The sequence below is a fragment of the Mytilus californianus genome, unplaced genomic scaffold (assembly GCF_021869535.1).
Source record: "Mytilus californianus isolate M0D057914Y unplaced genomic scaffold, xbMytCali1.0.p SCAF_6, whole genome shotgun sequence".
NCBI lineage: Eukaryota > Metazoa > Mollusca > Bivalvia > Mytilida > Mytilidae > Mytilus > Mytilus californianus.
The window spans coordinates 62490100-62511577 of NW_026262712.1; the positions used below are offsets into that span (position 1 = coordinate 62490100).

The 21478-nt window shown below is 30.8% G+C and overlaps 2 protein-coding genes across 2 annotated transcripts in view; both read left to right on the forward strand.

The window, feature by feature from the left end:
- Positions 1–5928, forward strand: part of LOC127706568 (perlucin-like protein) — a 14836-nt gene extending 8908 nt beyond the window's left edge. Inside the window, exons 5-7 of the mRNA XM_052211223.1 lie at positions 2076–2161; positions 3019–3124; positions 5708–5928. Coding sequence (XP_052067183.1) covers positions 2076–2161; positions 3019–3124; positions 5708–5928 — 413 coding nt within the window. The remainder of the gene's footprint in view (positions 1–2075; positions 2162–3018; positions 3125–5707) is intronic.
- The window catches only part of LOC127704734 (U1 small nuclear ribonucleoprotein A-like), a 1100970-nt gene that overhangs the window by 35432 nt on the left and 1044060 nt on the right, over positions 1–21478 (forward strand). The gene's annotated exons all lie outside the window — the stretch shown is intronic.

The following is a 21478-nucleotide window of genomic DNA, read 5'->3' on the forward strand; positions in this document are numbered from 1 at the left end:
TTTTATATGTTTATTAAAATCACAGTGAGGTTACTCTCCAGTTCCATAAACACTCGATTTATGACTATTTTTGTCGCAGAGTACATTCTTATTTTTGACCCAATATGTGTACTACCGATATATATATACACCGTAAATGAATCAATAACAATACAAAAATCAGTGCAAAGTTTTGTTAAATTTTACCAAATTAGAATAATTGCCATGCGTCATGTTCATGTCAAAATGATATTGCATTCAGTTTAAATCGTAGTGAAAACCTGAGGATTGGAAAATAACTTGTGAGTAGCTGCGACTTGCTACCAAAGGATAGTTATCTATTTAGTTATGATATGCCTTCATAAGAGTCGTGTGCGAGAATGTCAATGGAAACACAGTGGCGTCAATCTCAGCCATAAGTGAGGCATGTTATGCTCAGCTTCATAGAAATCTTTGACGTCTAAGTAAATTTTTCTGTTTCTTAAATAACATATAACTTAAAAGTTCAATATCCTTTTATTACAAGATAACCTCTTAGGAATAACCCATACTCTTCTGGTGACTCTTTTAGACTTAATCTTAAAGCATTGCATATCAAACTATATTTTTCCAAAAGCAAACGCCATTGATGATAGTTTGGTTCTGTATATCAAAATTTACATAACATTTACCGTTTGTTTGGATTATCAAAACGAAGCAGAAGCTACCAAAGGGACAACAGACAACTTGATTACCTACAAAAACTAACTAAATATTTGTTGGATAATATATTTTAACAAACTTCATACAGCTAATGATTAACTGTTTATGAATAATCAGCATGATAAACCCTTACGCAATGAAACCATTTTTTAAAGAACAAACCCTGAATTTTCTGTTTCAAAGGTTCTAAGCCCACCAAAAATTCGAACCGTTTTGTGTTAATGATATGATATTATAAATGTATGTACGTCTTCATATTCCATATTGCTGAGCCATTCTTACAAAAAACATATTTTGCAAAGATTGCATATACTGTGCTCTGCTGATATATGAGCAAAATATTGTTTTCTCCATTTACAGAATGTGTCCAATAAACTTTTACTAGTAAAAAAAGAAAAAACAATAGGAACATTTAATTTGTTTTTGTGGTTTTTTTTTTGTGTGTTTTTTTTTTTTATCAAAATCGTATTTTTGTTTTGAAAAATATGATCAGTCGAGTAAACCGTGTATTTCAGACGATCGGAAGGGACATTTTTCCATTACTGTACAGGTACAATGCATCATTTTCTTATATTGTATCAGGTGATTTAAAAGGGAAGATGTTACTATGTGAGCAATATAGAAATATATAAAAATATAAACAAAGGTCAGAAAGACATCTTCACCACGAATGTCACATGTGGCACATGATCTCCTTACTCATTCAAATCACCTGAGATGACATCCGAGTTTTGTTTGGGTTCGTGATGCTCAGTCCTCGTTTTTTTATGTTAGGTTTTGTTCACTGTTAATCGTTTTTAGTTTTCCGTCATGGCATTGCCAGTTTATTTTCGACTACTGAATTTAAATTTCTTTTTGGTTTATTGGGTTTCTTTCTGTTCTTATAAGAGCTTAAGTTTTAGCTTCCCAATATTGTATTGCATGTATCTGTGTTAAGTTTTGCGATTTGTCGTTGCAACAAATCTCTTCCTTTTAACTATTTTAAAAAATGCAAAATTGAGACAGCTTTAAGTTCTGTTAGCACATCAATGAACTCTAAGTTTAATCCAATCATAGAATTATAGAAATAAAAAACTCCGATTTTGACTTCCAAATATTACGTCATAATTCCAAACTTACTTTTAAAAATATTGTTCATCCATGTGCTGGTCAATTCCTTTATGATATGACTCTTTCATGAATGAGCAATTTATTAGTTTGATTTTTGTCATTGGTTTGGTGTTAAAATTCAATTATGGATTTATGTCTAGAAATATTACTATACTGTAAAGGCACTTTGAAGAAAGACATGGTATGGCAAAAAAAAAAGTATATTAATTATCAGGTTTTATATATTGGAATCAGTTTTAATGGAAAACAGAGATTGCTAAATAATTCATGTTTTTACATTACAGTTCCTCCATCATGTACTGAATGCTTTAGTTACGCATCGTCAATATATAAAGTAATTGAGGACACTGTTAACTGGGAAATGGCACGGGTAAGGCATGTTTAGATTTGGTTCTGGAATAATTGAGGGTCTTGGTGGACGTCCTTTATTTCTGTAATTTTTTTTAAGGTCATATTTCTCTGTTATTTGTATGCTTTTCCCATAATTCTCCATTCTTGATATTTTAGCACCCCATTATTCAGTATTATGTATTTTATGACCTTTTTCTATATTCTTTATTTTTCGGATCATATATTCTGCATTTTCTACCCATTATTCTATTTTCTGTATACGCCATCCAGACCCTCATAATTTTGATTGTAAGGATAATAGTTATAAGAGTAGATATAGATAAGAGTTTCGCCTCTATTATATTGTGGAAATGTGTTTGTTTTGTGCTACGAAAGGCTGTTGTCCCAATCTCTGGCTGCGTAAAAATAAATTTTCGAATTTTCTATGCATAACACGGAGATTTTAGAAGTAAGATCAAATGATGCTTTACTCTGAGTCCGGGAAATATCACAATGATGCGTAACATATCTTTTGTAGAATTTTACCCAGTGAAATGTTAAATTCATAAAGACATTTTGTAACTGTGAAATTTGCAGTTAGGAAAAAATAAAATCAAAGCTGAGTTCAGTAAAAAAATAGGCTTTGTATCGATCGCACCATTAAAAGTATATTAACAATTTTTTCATTCAAGTTATTAAAAGTGCATTTTGAATAATATGTTTAGAGTACTCACGTATTGACTTTCCTGTCAATCGTGTTATTTAAAAGTATTAATTAAAAAAAAACATTAAACAATAACGACCAAAGAATGATGTTGATTTGATTCAAGATGAAGTAGATCTATTTAATTATAATTAATTTGAAACCTGTCATTTTATTGTATTTCTTTTTAATAGGATAATTGTTATAACTTGGGAGGAAAACTAGTGGAAATGGAAACACAAGATGAGAATGATTTCATTAAGTCTATTTTAACCGTGAGAAATGCAAACATAACTGGAAGTAGGTTGATTTATTGCATTTTTGAAATTTTCAATTTCTATTTGTCAGTTAGATATCTATCAGTTACTTTCAAATACAATAGATACCGCCACTTTGACGATATCTTTTATGGGATAAGTGTCAACAAAAATAAGTGGACTCAATACAAAAAAAAATAAATGGAAAAAACAACGAAACAAATAAAAACAGACAAAACAAAAAATAGACAAGTTTAATAATGTTAACTCATTACACACGATCGGTTGAGAATAGGAGAAGACATAAACATGAGCATCTTATCAACAGATAAAAACACATGAAACATGCACAAAACATGCATACTATATTAAAACACTCCCTTACTTAATCAAATAATGTTAGCAATCGTTGTAATTTTTGGACAATGCCATTAACATTTCTCTTCGCATTCCTTAATGCTTAAGTTTATGAGAATTCATACGGATATATCAATATAAAAAATTGGTCAATATTATTTCAATTCTTTACACAAATATAAGTATCAACTGTGAAAAGATTGTTCCATATGTAGTTTCAATAACAAAAAAAGCATAAATATTGTATTTCATATCAAGTGTTTTGTTGTTATGAAATCTATGAAGTACACACGCATCGAAAGTGTTCCTTAAATATATGATTTTGGCTTATAATGTGCATCTAGAAAAGGTTATACAACCGAGTTTAATAGTATCGTTAAAGTTCATCGTCACAGTTCATTGTTTGTAAGTTTGATCTGTCGCCACTCGTTTCTTGTTTTTATTTTATTGATTGATGATTGTTTATGTGTTAAACGCAATTTTCAGCCCTCTTGTCTACTTCGTGATGTCCAGGTTAATGCCTGTACCAAGTCGGGAAAATGACAGTTGTTTTCCATTCGTTTGATGTTTTTGAGCTTTTGATGTTGCCATTTGATAAGGGACTTTCCGTTTCGGGTTTTCCTTGGAATTCAGTTTGTTTGTTATTCTACTTTTTTATTGATGGAGGAATCCGGAGTGCCCGGAGAAAACCACCAAAAATTTAGGCAGGAAAACTGGCAATCCTAGTCAATTAAGATGGGAATCAAATGCACCTGCCATGTGTAGGGCTCAAACTGACCTTAGTTTTAATAGTGGTAGTGATACACTGGTTGAATTACTTTGTCCCCTCGGCCACTGATGCCATGTACTACTTGACGGAAAATCGTTCTACTCAAACCGAACTACACTTTTTTTGTCACTTCCACTGGGCATTTTTTTAAACGAAAAACTTGAAATTTGAATTTAAAATAGAGTTTATAGCAGGAATATTCATACTTCAACTCTAAAGGCGAAATTGTATTGAAAATTCGCAAAAAATTACAGGAATTTAAGAATGTATTGTGATTTTAATTCTTAAATAGAATATAGAACACAAATACGTGTATAGGTTAATTCCTTTTGGCTTTATATAGTTTTATGACACCAATTTTCACAGATTCCTTTCATACTTCCATTGAAAGAGGAGTTTCTCTTATGTACTTTAATGATCTACAACGTTATAGAAGATGGTATGATTTTAAACGATAACATTAATTGCATGTTTGAAGTTTCAACAGTAAATTCTTGTATATATTATGAAATTATATGAATTATGGTTATTTGCAAAAAATGTTAAGGCCAAGAAGAAAGTTGATATAATTGCATTTTTCTTTTATTTATCAAGTCCTGCCAAATCAATTACATTTACACACACATATTTTATTGATCAAAACGTCGCATAACAAGTGCCCTATACTGAAAGTGTTTCGATATCTGCCTTACGAAAGTGTTTATTTCTTGATATTTGCAGGTAAAAGTAAAACAAAAAAATTACCAAACTCCAGGGAAAATTCAAAACGGAAAGTTCCTTAACAATTGGCAAATTTAAAAGCTCAAACACACCAAACGAATGGAAAACAACTGACTTGATACAGGCATTTTCTTATGTAGAAAACGGTGAATCAAGATAATCATGTATCATTTGTTAGTTTGATACGGAATATTCACCAACAAGGTCTTGGTATCGTCCGATGAACGTTTTTAGAAAAAGACGAGCCGTTCTTTGACATAACCATGGTTCATCAGCTTTTTGTTCAGACACTGGTGACGTTTTACAAAGTTTGAGTAGAGCTGCAAGCTCTTGAATACCGAATGAGTTGGGAAATGTATATCCCATATGCAGGTGCAGTTGGTATATTGCTACTAAGGAAAAGGAAATTAATAATTTCAAAATCAAAATCGTCTCGTTGGTAAGAGATGACTGCTGATTTCAAATGTGAGGTATAAGTCTAAAAAAGAAACAAAGGGGAAAACCTATGTTTCTTTGAAAAAAGTTAGTAATATACGGGATCATTTCATTTTTTCGCAGTACTTTACTTATTGATGTAGGAACTTGACAATCCTGTAGGCTGTTAATTTTTTAATCAGTACAAGTTTTAAAAAAGGCACAATTACTTGCCATTTCTTACTCCTGCAACGCAGCCTTGTTGTTATTACTTAGCATTTGAAAATTTAACAATCTTACTAAAATCTTTCAAATTCTTGTTAAGATTTTTAGTTTTTAAATACATTATTCATATACATTTTGTAGATACAATCTATTACCTTGGTGGATACAAGTTCAAAGCCGACGAAAATATCAGATGGATTAGTACTTCAAGCTTAGAAATGCCGTTCACTGATATGGCACCGGGAGAACCAAACAATCCTACTAGCGAACTGTGTCTTGGAACAATCAAGTACTTTGGTTTTCAATGGGTTGATTTGCCATGTGCCTGGTTACATCCTTACATATGCGAATTTGTCCATTAAATTAGAATACATTCATAAGAAAGATTTATTTTAAATGAATCAGCACTGTGTATGTAGTTTCTGTAATTCATTTATGGCCATGTATAGTTTCAAACAAAACAAAATCTTATTAAAGGTCAAATAATATCTCTTCCTTTTCATGCTTTTGTTTATATAAAAAAGGAGATGGAAATTTACTAATAAAAAGTGAGAAAAATTACAGCGTATACGAAGGAAAGTCAAATCCGAACAACCTTGCATGTATACTCAGAAGCTATCTCTGTTAAACGCCTGTCGTCATGTTTTTGTTTGTCTGTTTGTCTTTATATTTTTGGCCATGGCGTTGTCGGTTTGTTTTCGATCTATGAGTTTGACTGTCCCTCTGGTATCTTTCGTCCCTCTTTCATCAAGAACGCCTAGAACCAGAAAGATTAACATCAGAAGCGTAAAGTCTTCAGGAGCTGTATGAACAACAGGGACTAATAAGGAGAATAGCAATAAACTATTGCAAGAAACATTGCCTTAAGGAATTAGAATCTAAGTTTTTTTCATAATTTCTAAATTTAAAAACGGAAATTTATACTTAGATATGAATTCAGTGTCGACGCTTCGGATATAGAGCTAGATCATTAGATATGATATATATATATATATATATATATTTAAATGCCTTATTTATGCATATCATTAATGTCTTGCTATTAATTAATGTACATTCAGAAATCAATGCGTACATTTATAATTGCGAATCATTCATAACAGCTGGTAAAAGTGCGACATCTTAAGAATGTAATTTCAAAAATTTTGTGAAGGATCCTCACTACTGATATTATCGATGCGAGTTTTGTAATTGCGAACCTGATACTGCGGTTGCATTTTTCACATTGATAAAAACATCGCAATACTGACTGAATTTACAGTTTTTTATTATTTTGATTGTTAATTTTCAGTTTGTATAAGTTCCACTTTATGTTTTTTTTTCTATTAGTTAAAACACTATAAAGGATAGGTAAAAACTGTTAGTACACAGAATAAGAGCAATATAAATATCACACAACATGAACGATTGGATAACTTCTAAAATGATTTTATGGCCCTTAAATGATCATTTTTTTATTTATTGTTTGTGTCTTTTATCTCGAAAAATTGATCAAATAGGTAAAAACTGTAAACAGTATCAATAATCAGCGATGCAAGATCTACACACAAAATAATGATCGAACCATTGGATTACTTGAAGCGTATAGCCGTTGAATGACGATGCTGACTAATTTTAATGTTTTACTTATACTTCTATAGAAAACTATTACCATGATAAGTAGAAACTGTAAACAGCGAAATATATCTGTCATAAACAATCTTCTAAAAATGTTACATGACCAAAACAACTTGATGACTCCTTGTCAATTATCTTAAAAAGTATTATATAAAGGTTGACACTGTATACATCAAAACTGACAAGATCTACTATTCTATACTTAAACCATTGACTCCATATTGCATCACAGGACATAGAATAATCATCGAGATAAAAGTGATGCAGAGACGGAATAAGAAGGACTGGATATACGGATCTGGTACCCTTTGTAAAGATAATGTTATAAAACAAGACAGGCAAATGATATATACAAAAGGAATATCGAAACTAATGAGTCGAAAACAAACTGACAATGCAATTGAAAAAATCTGAAAAACGACCAAAATTCATATAACAGTCTACAAAACAAAACATAGAAAACCATAGACTGAGAAACACGTGTTCCACCAAATACAAGATGTGAAATAAAGTGTTCAGTATGGTATTAATGCGATGTTCTTTTAACGTTTCTTGAACTATTTCTTAAATTCGGGATTTGCCACTCATACTGATATTTCAGCAATTATTAAACTTAGATATTCAACAGCACATGAATCATGAAGTTAGTTTTTCTTTTGACTTTAACATTAGCCGCTTTCACATCATTTTTTTTTTTGTTAAGCTCATATTCTAATATCCGTATTTGTAATTTCATTTTGTTGTTAGTATATTTTTTGACAAAAAACCACAAACGTTAGACTATACACATGTAGTCTATATACAAATAAGAAGATGTGGTACGATTGCAAATGAAACAACTTTCCACCAGAGACCAAATGACATAGACTCTAATAACTATAGTTCACCTTGGGTGAAAGTATGTTTTACATTGATATTTTGGTGATTTAAAAGGTAATTGATGTTTAGTATGATATTGGCGGGCCCATCTCATTATAGTGTGGATTTCAAAAGCAATACTACATATTGGAATCGAATTTGACTAATAAAAAACTAAAAGCAGATTAAATCATGAAATATCTAGGAAACAAATGACAATTTATCAGATGTTTTTCTTTTTACTATATTTTATCATCATTAGACAATGACATAAGTCATGTTTCTCTATTAAACACAATATGCAAGAATCTTGCGTTCCAATTCTCCCGTATCTTACTTTGTAAGGCATTAGGATTATTTTGGGTTTTAAATGCGTTTTGAGCCTTCTTTTCACATGTCGTCAAGATTATGTCGTGGTGAATGAAGCTTCAGAGATATTTTTGACAACCCTTCTAAAAAACAAATTTGAAGAAACGGCTCGAAACAATTTTCTTTAGTAATTCAAACTTAGCGGTACATATTATAAAACAAATACTACTGCTTGTTGGACCCTTATTGGTGGAGCAAGCCGGAATGCCCGAAGAGAACCACCGACCTTCGATAGGAACACTGAAAATCGTAGTAAATTAAGGCTGGAGTCGAATACACATGCCACGTACGGAGTTCGAACTCAAAATCTCAGTGTTGACAGGCTAGTGATGCAGAAGTTGAACTTCTATGATCACTCGATCCTGAGGCAAATGTGTAACAAAACAAAAAAAACAAAAAAACACTGATATATACAGAAATATATATATAGGTTTTATCCTGGTTAAACGGAAATATCGACATTTTCATAATTTTAAGATAATTTCATATTATTTTGATAAAAGCAACTATTGGTTTTTCGTAATGTTTCAGTTGATATTGTACTGGTAGCCCCCCTCTTGAGAACCTGTATAATTTTCCATGTATTGTAAAATAATCTAACACATACATTATAATGCTATTGAATACAATCATTTATATGATATGAAATGGTATTCTCGTTTCAAGTGAATAATGCTCATCATATTTATGGATAAGTGAAGCAGGGACATTATAATTTCAAGAGGACCTAAACTTAGCTGTAAACCTAATTAGAACACGTATTTCATTCATGTTAAACCGTTAAATTTTCTATCGCGTCAAATATCTTGAAAACCGTAACATTTATACATGTAATAGTGAACAAAATGATCAAAAAATTACTTTTTCATTTGAATGTTATAAATTTGATACTTACAGGTTTGTTTTTTTCCGAACACAAGAACTTATGAAATTAAATCTGTTTATTCTGATGTTAACGCTTATAATATGGTACTTTTAAGTCAGAACACGACCGACGTGTATTCCGAAACACTGAACCAATGCTGTGTGTCAAGCTATTCAAAAGAAACGTTAACATGTCGGTTAGACAGATCCGGAAAATGTTGCATCCCAATTGAATCCCATAACAAATGGACATATGTTGGACGAAAACAATATCGACATTACCACATAAAATTATCCGATGTATTTGAATAACATTCGTAAAAAATATAGAAACAGTTATGACCTGATATACCAGTCAATGCGAGTATACTCGTTTGATATTGTGACAGTGAAGACATACATTTTTAACATAAATGCATAGTGTACTTCGGATTGACATGATTTATGAATAACTTTCTAAAATTGTCCTTTTATAAATTTTGAAATTAAAAAATAAACTAAGAAACTGCCTCATGCAAAATTGACCTAAGACGAATTTTAAAAGCTATATTCTAGGTCCTCTTGGTTATATAGCTCTTAAACTGTTTTGGTTCTTATACATCCTAGCTTACAAATAATTTACCTTATTTCGTTTTATTTTTCTTCACTCAACATTACGACACGTGTCAAATGCCTTTCAAACATATATCATAATATCTGTCGTACTCATTTTAACATCATACATACATCTGCCTATAATCAAGAGGCTGAACGTCAACTTGACGATGCTATTTTCTACCGAAAACAAGACTCTGAACCAACAACAACTTCTAGCACATAATTAACTGCTAGTCTGGTAAATATTCACGGAAATGGTTTCCTCTACGAGAAAACTCATGCAGACTGTTATCTTTAGCCCCAAATTCATAAGGCTAATAACCAAAGAAGACACATCCCTTTAGCAAACGGTCATTTGTAAAAATATTCGGAAATCGTAGACTTCTTCTTCGTTGAAACATAGTTTTGTCCGGGTTGTTACCGTAAAAAAGAAACAAATCGTTCTGAAAGGAAACTAATTCATTTGGGAATATAAAATTAAACGATAGCATTAATAGAAAACAACAACAATAAAAATTGGAGATAGAGATATTTCTTACCTTTATGTGTATACGTAGTTTCTTTTTAGGCAAATGGCATTGACAACAGTAACTCCTGTTAAACTGACAATATCACAAACCTGAACGTGTTAACCGTGGAAACGTTTCAAAGTTTATGAACAATGACTGTCGGGAATAGACAGCATATACATGACAGGAATAATGATAATGATATTAATGAATATTGTACATCTTATTAGAAGTTACATGAAGTCATTTCTCCGAAAATTCCACGGACACCATCACGAGTTGGTTAAACGTTAAGGAATATAGGTGTCTCAGATGACCACGGATATATTCCAATTCTCCTCCATTGTCCAAGGGTTTGTACTACCATTGTACATGAGCAACACAACGGGTGTCACATATGGAGCAGGATTTACTATTTTCCGGTTTTTGGTAGGGTTCATGTTATTAAGTCTTTAGTTTTCCATGTAGTGTTTCGTAAACTTGTTTGTCTTCGGTCGTTTTTTCGTTTTTTGTCATTGCATTGTCGATTTTTTTTTCGACTTTCGAGTTTGAATATCCCTTTGTTATCTTTAGACTTTCTGTGATTAATCCCAGGATTTGTACTTACATGAGCAACACGTCTGGTACAAAATGTGGAGCAGGAAGGGTTAGTATTTTCTGCTCCACATTTTGTATCAGACGTGTTGCTCATGTAAGTACAAATCCTTGAGATAACCAGTAATTGGTGGTGTTCGTGTTGCTCAGATTTTAGTTTTCTACGTAGTGTTTCTTTGTTTTTCGATTTTTGATTTTCGATTTTAGACTTTTGATATGGCTTTGTATGTTTTACTTTGACTTGTGAGTTTAGATGTCCCCATGCTAACTGCCGCCTCTTTATAAAACAAGTGCGATCTTTGTTTGTCCAAAACGGCTAATACTTTTATTTCTGATACTGTGGACTCATTACCATTCGAAATATACCAATTTAGTGGATTCGGGGGTAAAGGTGAATCACGAATTTAAAATGTTTTAAATTCAATACGGAGAACACATTTTCTATAGAATTGTACGCAGACTTCGGCAAGACTACGAATATAAATATCCACGAAAATACAATGTTTCCTCAATCAACGAAAATTGGTGTGACTAAAAACTAGAAACATTGTGTTGACATTTATCTGATATTCAATAGATATAAGAAGATGTGGTATGAGTGCCAATGAGACAACTCTCCATCCAACTCACAATTTGTAAAAGTAAACCATTGTACAATGTAGGTCAAAGTACGGCTTTCAGACCACAAGTTTACCATGTTGACAACTTCATGCATTATGATTTTATGACCTTATTTTATGCAGCTAGGAAAATGAAAAGAGGAAAAATAAGATAAAGGGATGAAACACAAAGAATTTTTATCGACTTAATAAAACATTTTTTTTTTTTTTTTATCTTAAAGTTAGAATTATTACTATCATTTGTTTCGTCATCAAGTGCAGCGTACCTAAGCTTTGGATCCTCAATATTAATAATTTTTAACGAGCCTGCGAACTGGAACACAGCACAGGTATCTACATATTACATTTACTCTACTTGTCTTGTTTATTATCCAAGTTACAGTTGTAATCGGTTCTTTTAACCTTTCATAAATTCTGTCTCTAAATGTTTTAGAACATTTAACCTAACACCATTTAGTACAGTTTTTGACAGGAGTTGTTCTGATCAAACACAATCTCGAACAGTTATACCCTAGATGAATTTGGTCAATTCTATCATAAATATGTTCTAACAGTTCGACCCTAGAACACTTTTCGACAGTTCTACCCTAAACAGATTTTTACATATCAATCAAAGAGCAATTTCATTCAAAGAACCGCTGAACCGTTCTAGCAAATAACTAATACCGGAATAGATGGATAGATAAGTTTGTAAACCAATCAATTAATCTGTTAATATACTTACATTTACATTCTTTTCTATTTTCATTATTTCCATCAAAATATTTTGGGAAATCGTTGTTAATTGTCATGGTCATTTAGCTTTGTAAATTTCTTCTTCTTATTTTGTTTCCCTGATGTATCAATATTTTGTTTGTTTGTTTTTATTATACCAAAACTGTATAAAAGTTCTGAACAAACATGTGTATTTACAAAATTGCGAAATGCCATCACTGTTAGTCAGGTTAACTCAGGTATTGAAATAGGTAAGAAATAATGTTAAAACCTGTGGGAAATAACAAAAAAAAGCATATCTCGATTTTTTTAAGTATACAATGGAAGTATGTAAACACAGACTAAATTATTTATCTGTACTTGTAACTATGCATTAATAAACAATATGTCGTTCAGGAAAAAAACACCAACAAAGTTCCCCTGACTTTTTTGAGTCGATACTGTTTATTTATATGTTTTGAAGCAAGCATGTTACCTAAAACCCCCGTAGCCATTGTTTCCAAACAAATGGCAAATATTTTTATGATACATTGTATATACTGGTTCTTAATGCAAGAAAACGAAAATGAAAAGGAAAATGATCTTATAAGCATTTTTGCATCTTTCTTCATTAATCGAAATATGCTCACAAAGATTACTGTATTAGCAACGTCATTCATATACAAAATTGTATACACAATCCTTTCCTGCAATAATATGTACATGTATTGTAGGAAAACTGTATATGCCTTTGTAGAAAGCTTGCTGAATTTGAAAATGAACTAAGGACAATAAATGCAATGACAACGAATGCAATAGGTATGCTTTAATTGAATTTAATCATAAACTAAAATTGATAATTACACATATAAATAATTGCATATCGGTAAACGCTTCTATTCACCCAATATCTTGTATATCTATTGATGGTACGACCTTTCAGCATAACTTTGTAGGATTGGTTAGATTAATGAAATTGATATCAGCACAAAACAAAATAACAAAAAGAAAAGAGACAAATTACCAATACAATTGTTCTTATAGTTACTAAAAGTCAGTTCAAAGTTCGATTTCATCTAAAAATTGAACAGTCTAATAAAGCAATAACTACACTTCGTTCGACTTTAGAGTAAAAACGTTATAAGCAGACAAATCACAACATGACCTAATGCAATACTTAAATGTAAGTATAGACAAGATGTAGCATTTATAAGTGTTAATAGCTATTCAGCAATAAACGTATAGGTTATTATCAAATTATAAAAAAATGAAATCCATGTAAGTTCTAATAAAGATCTTTCCATAATGTTAAATAAATAAATAACTTAGAAGAAACGTATGTTATGGATCAATTACTTTATAAAGAATGAATCTTAATATACTAGTTGTAGTTACGTATCACTAATTAGGATATGATTTTCTGTTAATGTTCCTACATCCCCAGCCAAACGTCGGTTGCATGTTTTCTTTCTCAAATGATTAAGAAAATGCATATTGAAGTCAAAGAGTATATTATTAAGTATTTTTGTAGAAGAAAAATGTTTACTTCTGAATGATTTTTTACATTATTATCAAACATCTGATGTTCTTGTAGTCGATTTACAATATAGACTTTCAGTTAATTGTGTTTGTGTACCCATTAAAAATGCGATTTTTATAAAACAATTATACCTTGCAATCATCGTTCTATCAATAACAAAGATCAAGGATGAAGACTCCTATATTTTGCAAAAAATAACCACGCAATTACTCTTTGTTGACTCTTGTTCCATACAATGATTTAAGAAAAACCGTAAAAATCTAATTAGATATGATACAATAATTCCTTATGAAACGCACCCCTAGAGATTGATCACACAAAATAACAAAGTCTTATTTGCTAAAAATGAATTTACTGAATCAGATGGAAACGCAAAGTATTTATTGATAGATCTGTATTGGTAAATCCATAATGATATAACTAATAGTTTGTTTTGAACGCCAATAATATCTTATAACCAAACTGCAATCATTGTACATCGTCAAGGAAAAACGCTTTTAAAGTTTCCCAAAATACCACCACATGCTAACACGGATCATTTTGATTTTCTTTGTTTTGGTACTAGAAAACGTCGTCGACTATATCGGCTTATCATATTTAAATCATGGTATCTATGATGATTTAATTCAAACATGTATTTCTCATGTTTCTGTTTAATATGTTCAAGTATTAATAAAAGTGGAAAAGATTAATGCGACTTTTTTATATACTGTTAAGAAGTTTCTGAAGTTTGCAAGGACTATACCGAATTTTGCGTTATGACAATGTCTAAAATACAACCTGAATAATGCGACTGTATTTCTAGTTTAACAAGGTGTTTTACTCGTTAATTTTTCAACCAGATTCCTTTTTCGAATTAATCTTGTTTAAACAACATCATCAGACGCTTTTCAATCAAGACTCTAGCTTAATGTCAAATTTAAGGACACTTTAAACAGTTTTGGCTCGTTTAGTTTTCATAAAATTTTGACAAAATATTTACCTTAACCTGTTGACAAAAATATGAATATATAGAGAAATTGGAACCATTGAATCTACAGGAATAATTTCATTTGATTTATAGCCGTTTGACAAGCACTAATTTTGGTCATTATGAAGCTTGATTTCTCTTAACTAATAGTATGTAATTAAATATTCAGCTGATTTTTAACGCGTTAACTTTGTTAGATGTTTTGTACCCTCTTAACTACCTTATAGTACCTTTGTAATGTCAATTTAAAACGGAGAAGATGAGCTATCAATTAAAATAAGACAACTATTTTTTAAATGGTTTTACACTAGTAATTTTTGGAGTCCTTTATAGCTTGCTTTGCGGTGTGAGCCAAGGCTCCGTGTTGAAGACCGTTCTATGACCTATAGTTATATTTTTTTGTAAATTGTGACTTGGATAGAGAGTAGTCTCTTTGGCACTCATACAACATCTTCTTATATCTATTTGAGACCATATGAAGTGAATGTAGAATTGAGAATGGAAACGGGGAATGTGTCAAAGAGACAACAACCCGACCAAAGAGCAGAAAACAACCCAAGGCCACCAATGGGTCTTCAACACAGCGGGAAAATATAAATATAGGTCACCGTGAAGCATTCAACAATGAGCAAACCCCACATCAGCATAACACATTTGAAGGAATAAAAAAGGTATAACTAACAACCAGATTTACGATGAAGCAAACACGAGCACAAATATGGCAGATATCTACGTATAACGACAACTACCTTAGTACAGGCTCTAGACATGGGACAGTCATATAAAGTACGTGGCAGAGTAAAAATGTTTGTGAGCTATCAAACCGCTCCACAATCTGGGACATTGGTATACCAACACAACATAAGAACAAACTGTACAAAATCAATATTAATTTCAAAGGAGTTCATGAATCAGATCTGGACGAAGCAGTACGTACAAACTAACATAAAAATCAACAGTACCGATCTAAGCGTCCTTGCAATAATGGAAAGCTATTTCAAAGCAAATTAAAATAAATTATTTCTTTTTGAAATTATAAATAGTCTTGTTTTCTTCCGGACTTAAATATCAATCAGTTCACATGCAACGCGTTTTGTGTACAGACGTAATAAACAGTCTGACTATAACACTATTTAGTTTAAGACCAAAATATGAGTATATGTATGATGCATGACCATAAGTGTACATTACTATTAAGCAGTACCTGTTTAGTTAGTTTTAAATGTATTTAAATAATGATGTTAAAAATGACCATATTCATAGTGCGGTGTCAATTTGACAACTTTAAGAATAAGTGAATTGAAAAGATAAGTTAGTTTGCATTGATTGTTTTTAAATTTGCTATTTTTATAAACAACATTACCATAGCATTATAGTGTGATAATCCAATTGTAATAAGGATTCTACATGTACAGCTTCACTTCCAAAGCCAACCTGTGTAATTTTGAATAAATTTGGTAAAGTGTGATCAATTAAATTTATTGAAACGAAATCCCCGACTTTATAATTACAAGTCGTGAATTGTAATTTAAATTGTTCTAGTGAATGGCATAACACAAAAGTTAAGTCATATACAGACTGCAAAAGGGACCAAAAGATTATCACCGTTAATAATAATAAAAAAAAAGTAAAAATTGAGAACGAAAAATTGTATAAAACTGAAATAGCAAAACTATTGTTTGCATTAAACAAAGTATCAAATTGTTTATATTTAGGTCCCTTCTTTTAATGTTCACAATTATTTTTTTTAATTATTGATTATCCAAAGCAAGCATATCATCGTAACATGGTAGTTCCTTCATTAAAATATGAATTTGAATTTAAACAGATCTTTACTAAGAATAATCAGGCACAGTGATGCATAACGCATGTACAGTACCAGAAACAAATCTGGTATTAGAAGTGCATAGTTAGGACCCATATGAATAACTTTAACCAGTCATCTCGATAACTTGTATTGCAGAAACGTATATCTATGTTTTCAATGAGATCATTTACAGTTTTAATCATCCAATCACAGTTCTAGTAAATATATGTTACCTATTTACCTTTGTATTTGATTGATCGATTGATGATTGCTCAGTGTTCCATGGCAAATATTTCATGCATGTTAAGGACGATTTTGCATTACAAAAAAAGGCATTATATGAGATGCTTAATATATTTTGAATCTGATTTTCAAAGACTATTTACTTTTTTTCCCGCTCACCCCTACTTTTCTTTTCATAATTTTATTTCGTATAGTTTAAAAAGTCAGTTTTGAAAATCTTATAAAATTCTTGTTATTTTGCATATATTTTAAAGAAAAAAGTTGCCAATGTTAAATGTATGAAAATCTAGAGAACATCATTTCCCACCAAATTTTCAATGGCACATATTTCAAAAACAAGGAAACTTACTTTTACTTTTCTCTGCTTTTTAAGTTCCGTTATTTATATACTATAATTGTTTAACAGTCTGTTAAAAACTCAATATTTTAAAAGAGAAAAGCGAACGTCATTAAATAAGAATATTTATGTCTGATAAGGTTTCAAGCAAATAAAACACCATAACAACACTGAAATGTCGCAAAATGTGCTGTCGATAACAGAACGTTAAAAAGAGTTTTTTTTTTCAATTCATGGATACTGGCTTGGTGGTTATAATTTTAGCAATGATGGTGACATAGAATGGATAGGTAATCCTGGCCAGGTTATGCAATTTAGTGATATGCAGTTGAGTGAGCCAAGTCAACCATATTCTCAACTGTGCATGTTAACATGGACAAATTTTGATTATCGATAGGGAGATTGGTACTGTCAGAATACGTTGCCGTACATTTGTTAATTCTAATTAGAAAGATTAAATGTGTGTTTCTTTTTAAATACTATGATTATTAATTGGGTAATTGGTTGTGTCAAGATATAAATTAATACATATAAATTCCAATAAGTGTTCTGAAATGTATGTGTTTTTATAATTGACAATATGTATTGTTGGTGTTCAGTTTTTACAAACACTAATTATTTTATTTTTCAAAAGCCGATCACGTAGTTATGTTATTTTATGAGATATCATCTTTGAAGTCGACATTTTCAGTATGCAGATCTCGGTTATTTGACGTGCAATTTATGTTACGTGTAATTATATTGCTTCCCTTTCACTGGACAAAATCTGCAGAAGTATTGTAGATAAATCGTTTTTTTTTCTTCAAATCCCAAATTATAATTCCATATACCTTTTTTATTTTGAAGATCTTTATATATAGGAATTATATGTTTCTTTCTTTTTAATATACCAAATGAAAGTAAGTTACGATCACTTGTTAAACTTCCCTTTAAAAAAAAAGGGGGGGGGGGGACTCTTACTTTCTTTCTTTTTTTTGGTAAATAAATTAAAATTAAGAAAACGGCACCCAAGTCTTAAGTGATATTTGTAATCTGACTTTATACCTTTTGAAGCGGAAGCTTTTGACTTTCCATTCAATCTAAATAGAATAAATGATAAACAATGGAGATGAGATTACAACATCACAGCATATAAAAAGCCATTAGGTCTTCAAGAATATACGTACGCTTATATAGGGAATATGACACAACTATCCGAGAATTAGCCCTAGACATAAGCCGTCGGGATATACGTGTCCTATTACAAGAATCTTTGCCAATATTCTCATTAAAATACCTGTTTATTCTTCCATATCTGTTATGAGATAAGAAAGGATATGGGGTATATATCCATGACACGAAATATGTATATACACAGCAAAAAAACACAAAAAGCAAAGGAACATCCCTATATATTAGTACAGACATTTAAATATTCATTTGCAGCCTTATTCTGTATGCCGTTTACATCTCCTGATCAATAAACAACAACATACAGTTTTAAATAGTGTAATACTATTTTCGTAAAATACTTAACACAAGATACAAACATACATAATTCAAATGTGTATTAATAATTTTCCTTTTAAAAAGAGACCTTAAGAAGACACTTTCATAAAACTATCAAATATATTTTTATCTTTTCTGTGGCATTCCAAATTTCCCGTCGACCCCCTATGGCAGGACAATTCTATTATATTCATTGTTAATTCATTCTCGTTCAGAACATACAAGAAACATTTGCTACTGGACCTTGAAAACAAAACAATAACCTTCTACTTTAAAACTATAATTTGTTATTTCTAAAAATACACTTACCAACCTATATAGGTAGTATATTTGAACATATTGCAGCCTATTGCACTGAAGCATGACGGAGGGGAGCTTAAGTTGCATGAATGGTCGCTCGTTAATAACACATTATTTGCTGGAATAGATTGTATCAAACTATTAACGCAATCTGTTATTTTGAATGTTTACATACTTGGTTATTATATGTTTGATGGTTTAATTGAAATCAACCTTTTGAAGGAATTCATAGATTAGATACTTGTAATCATATATACAACGAATATTTAGTCATTCTACCTCACCTTAATATTTAGTTCTTCTCAAATTGTAAATTCGACAACTTCCTATTTCAAATTAATATTTTGTCCATAAAAATAAAAGCCATGAAATAGGAAGCGAGATGATATTCACATTTCTAATGTGTTAATTAGCTATAAGGTTAATTAAAACACAGTTCAAAGTTTCAAACATTATCCCCGATTATAAAGGATGTATCCGACAAAAATTATTTTGTTTGAAACATACATTTAGATCATTGATGTACTTATTAGATGAAATGATGTTATCTTTCCTGTAGATTTCATAACACTGAATCTATGAGAATTTTATGAAAACGCATTCTCATAAATTCCATGTTATAAAATTGACTGGAAAGATGAAAACATTTTATAAAGGCTATTCTGACTGCGAACTAAGATACTTTAAAACATTACATCTTTTTAAATACCTTTTTTATCGGTTTTGTGTAATGGTGTCGCTGAACTCATTTTTTTTTCTTTAACACTAAGTTACATTTATTAAATATATGCATCCTTTCATGCGTATGTATTTCCACGGAAAATACACGAAATTCTAGTATGTGATTTTAATTTTCTTTGAATACTTTGTTAAAACTTGATCAACACAAAATATCTGAAAATCATAACACGGTACTTGTTAAAGCCATACCATTACATACAGGTTCATTGGAGCATTTTATTAATACATATAGTGCACATGGAGAATTGTGTTGCCTCCTTTAAATGTTTTATTGAAGTAAATCCGATACACAATATACATACCGAGGTATATCTGGTATTCATTCTACGTTTGAATGAATGCATTTACCCTATTTTGGTTCGTCTTAAATAAGTTTTCAAAGAATAAATTTCATAAGTGACTTGTTATTAAGTTTCTTTACATGAATAGTATTTTAACAGTTCGTTCATAAACATAGTATAAGTGACTTATTGATTCAAACTTAACATAATAATAGCCAATAAATGTGAACGGTATGATTATAATGAAAAAGGTCGTGTAAGTACATATAACACACGGAGTATCGGTATTTACCGATGAGAAGTCTGCAAAAAAAGAAAAGTTTAATATCAAAGCTTGTTAAAATCATCATGTTTTAGTGGTTTTAAATCAGGAATAAGATCATATTTTATAGACAAAGCGTAAAAGGTAGGACCGCAAATACAAAAAACTTCAGGTACATTTAATATTATTACTGATCATCGACCATACAATTTTTTCTTTTAAGTTAGAGCTCACATGAAAACTTAAGTGTTAATGCATTCAATTGTTAGCTTTCAAAAAAAAAAAAAAAATTAATGGGTTTTATTTTAAATTTTTTGTTTACTTTCACTCTCGTCCATTAAATTTGGATTGATCGATTTTTTGTGTCTTTTCTGAAAAGCGGAAGCATCGTATTGGCGATCGTAAAGCCTATTGTTTGCTCCATTAGACTGTTACATGGAAATATCAAATAAACACTATTTATCCACAAAAGCAATATAGGTTTTAAAACAACACTCAAATGAATAACGTGTATATACATTTGTTTCTTTAAAGGTCAAGCAAGAACAGCGTCTAATTGATATTTGTTCACTGTCTCACTGTTTTGTTTTTACATAGTAAATATGAATATACACCACTAAAAGACTAAAGTAACGCTTCACAGTGAGGCATTCAATAAAAGCCAAACCTAACAATAATCACTGAAAATGAAAAACGGGCCTCACAGTTTATATTTGGATATGGTTTTTCAAAATGTTTGCCTCAAGGATCACTGAAAAGACATGACATGCGCATCTGGTGCAGTAAGATTGGTACCGTGTATGTTATAACTACCACTGAGTCAATACGTTTTGCATAATCTGACAGTGTCAACAGCTCAGTAGCTTAAAATCTCAAGATGTCATTGACATACGGATATTTTTTTAACTAAAATTTGCTGTAATAAAATTAGGGAAATCTTTTAAAATGATGAATGTATTTTAGTCAGGTATTCGGATTTTGAGCACTTTTGGTCCTTTTCGGTTATTTCAGCTCTTCAGCGTCTCTATAATGTTTTGTAAGAAACATAAATTGTCACAAGTCTAACACTCTAAAAAGAATGCGAAGTATCATCAATTACGTCAGCAACAAGCACTTATTGTAGATCGGATACCCATACTGTAATTTAATATATTCTCCTGTCCGGACATATTCCAAATTCAATATCTTATTCTAGCCAATTAAATGTTAGCAACATCATACG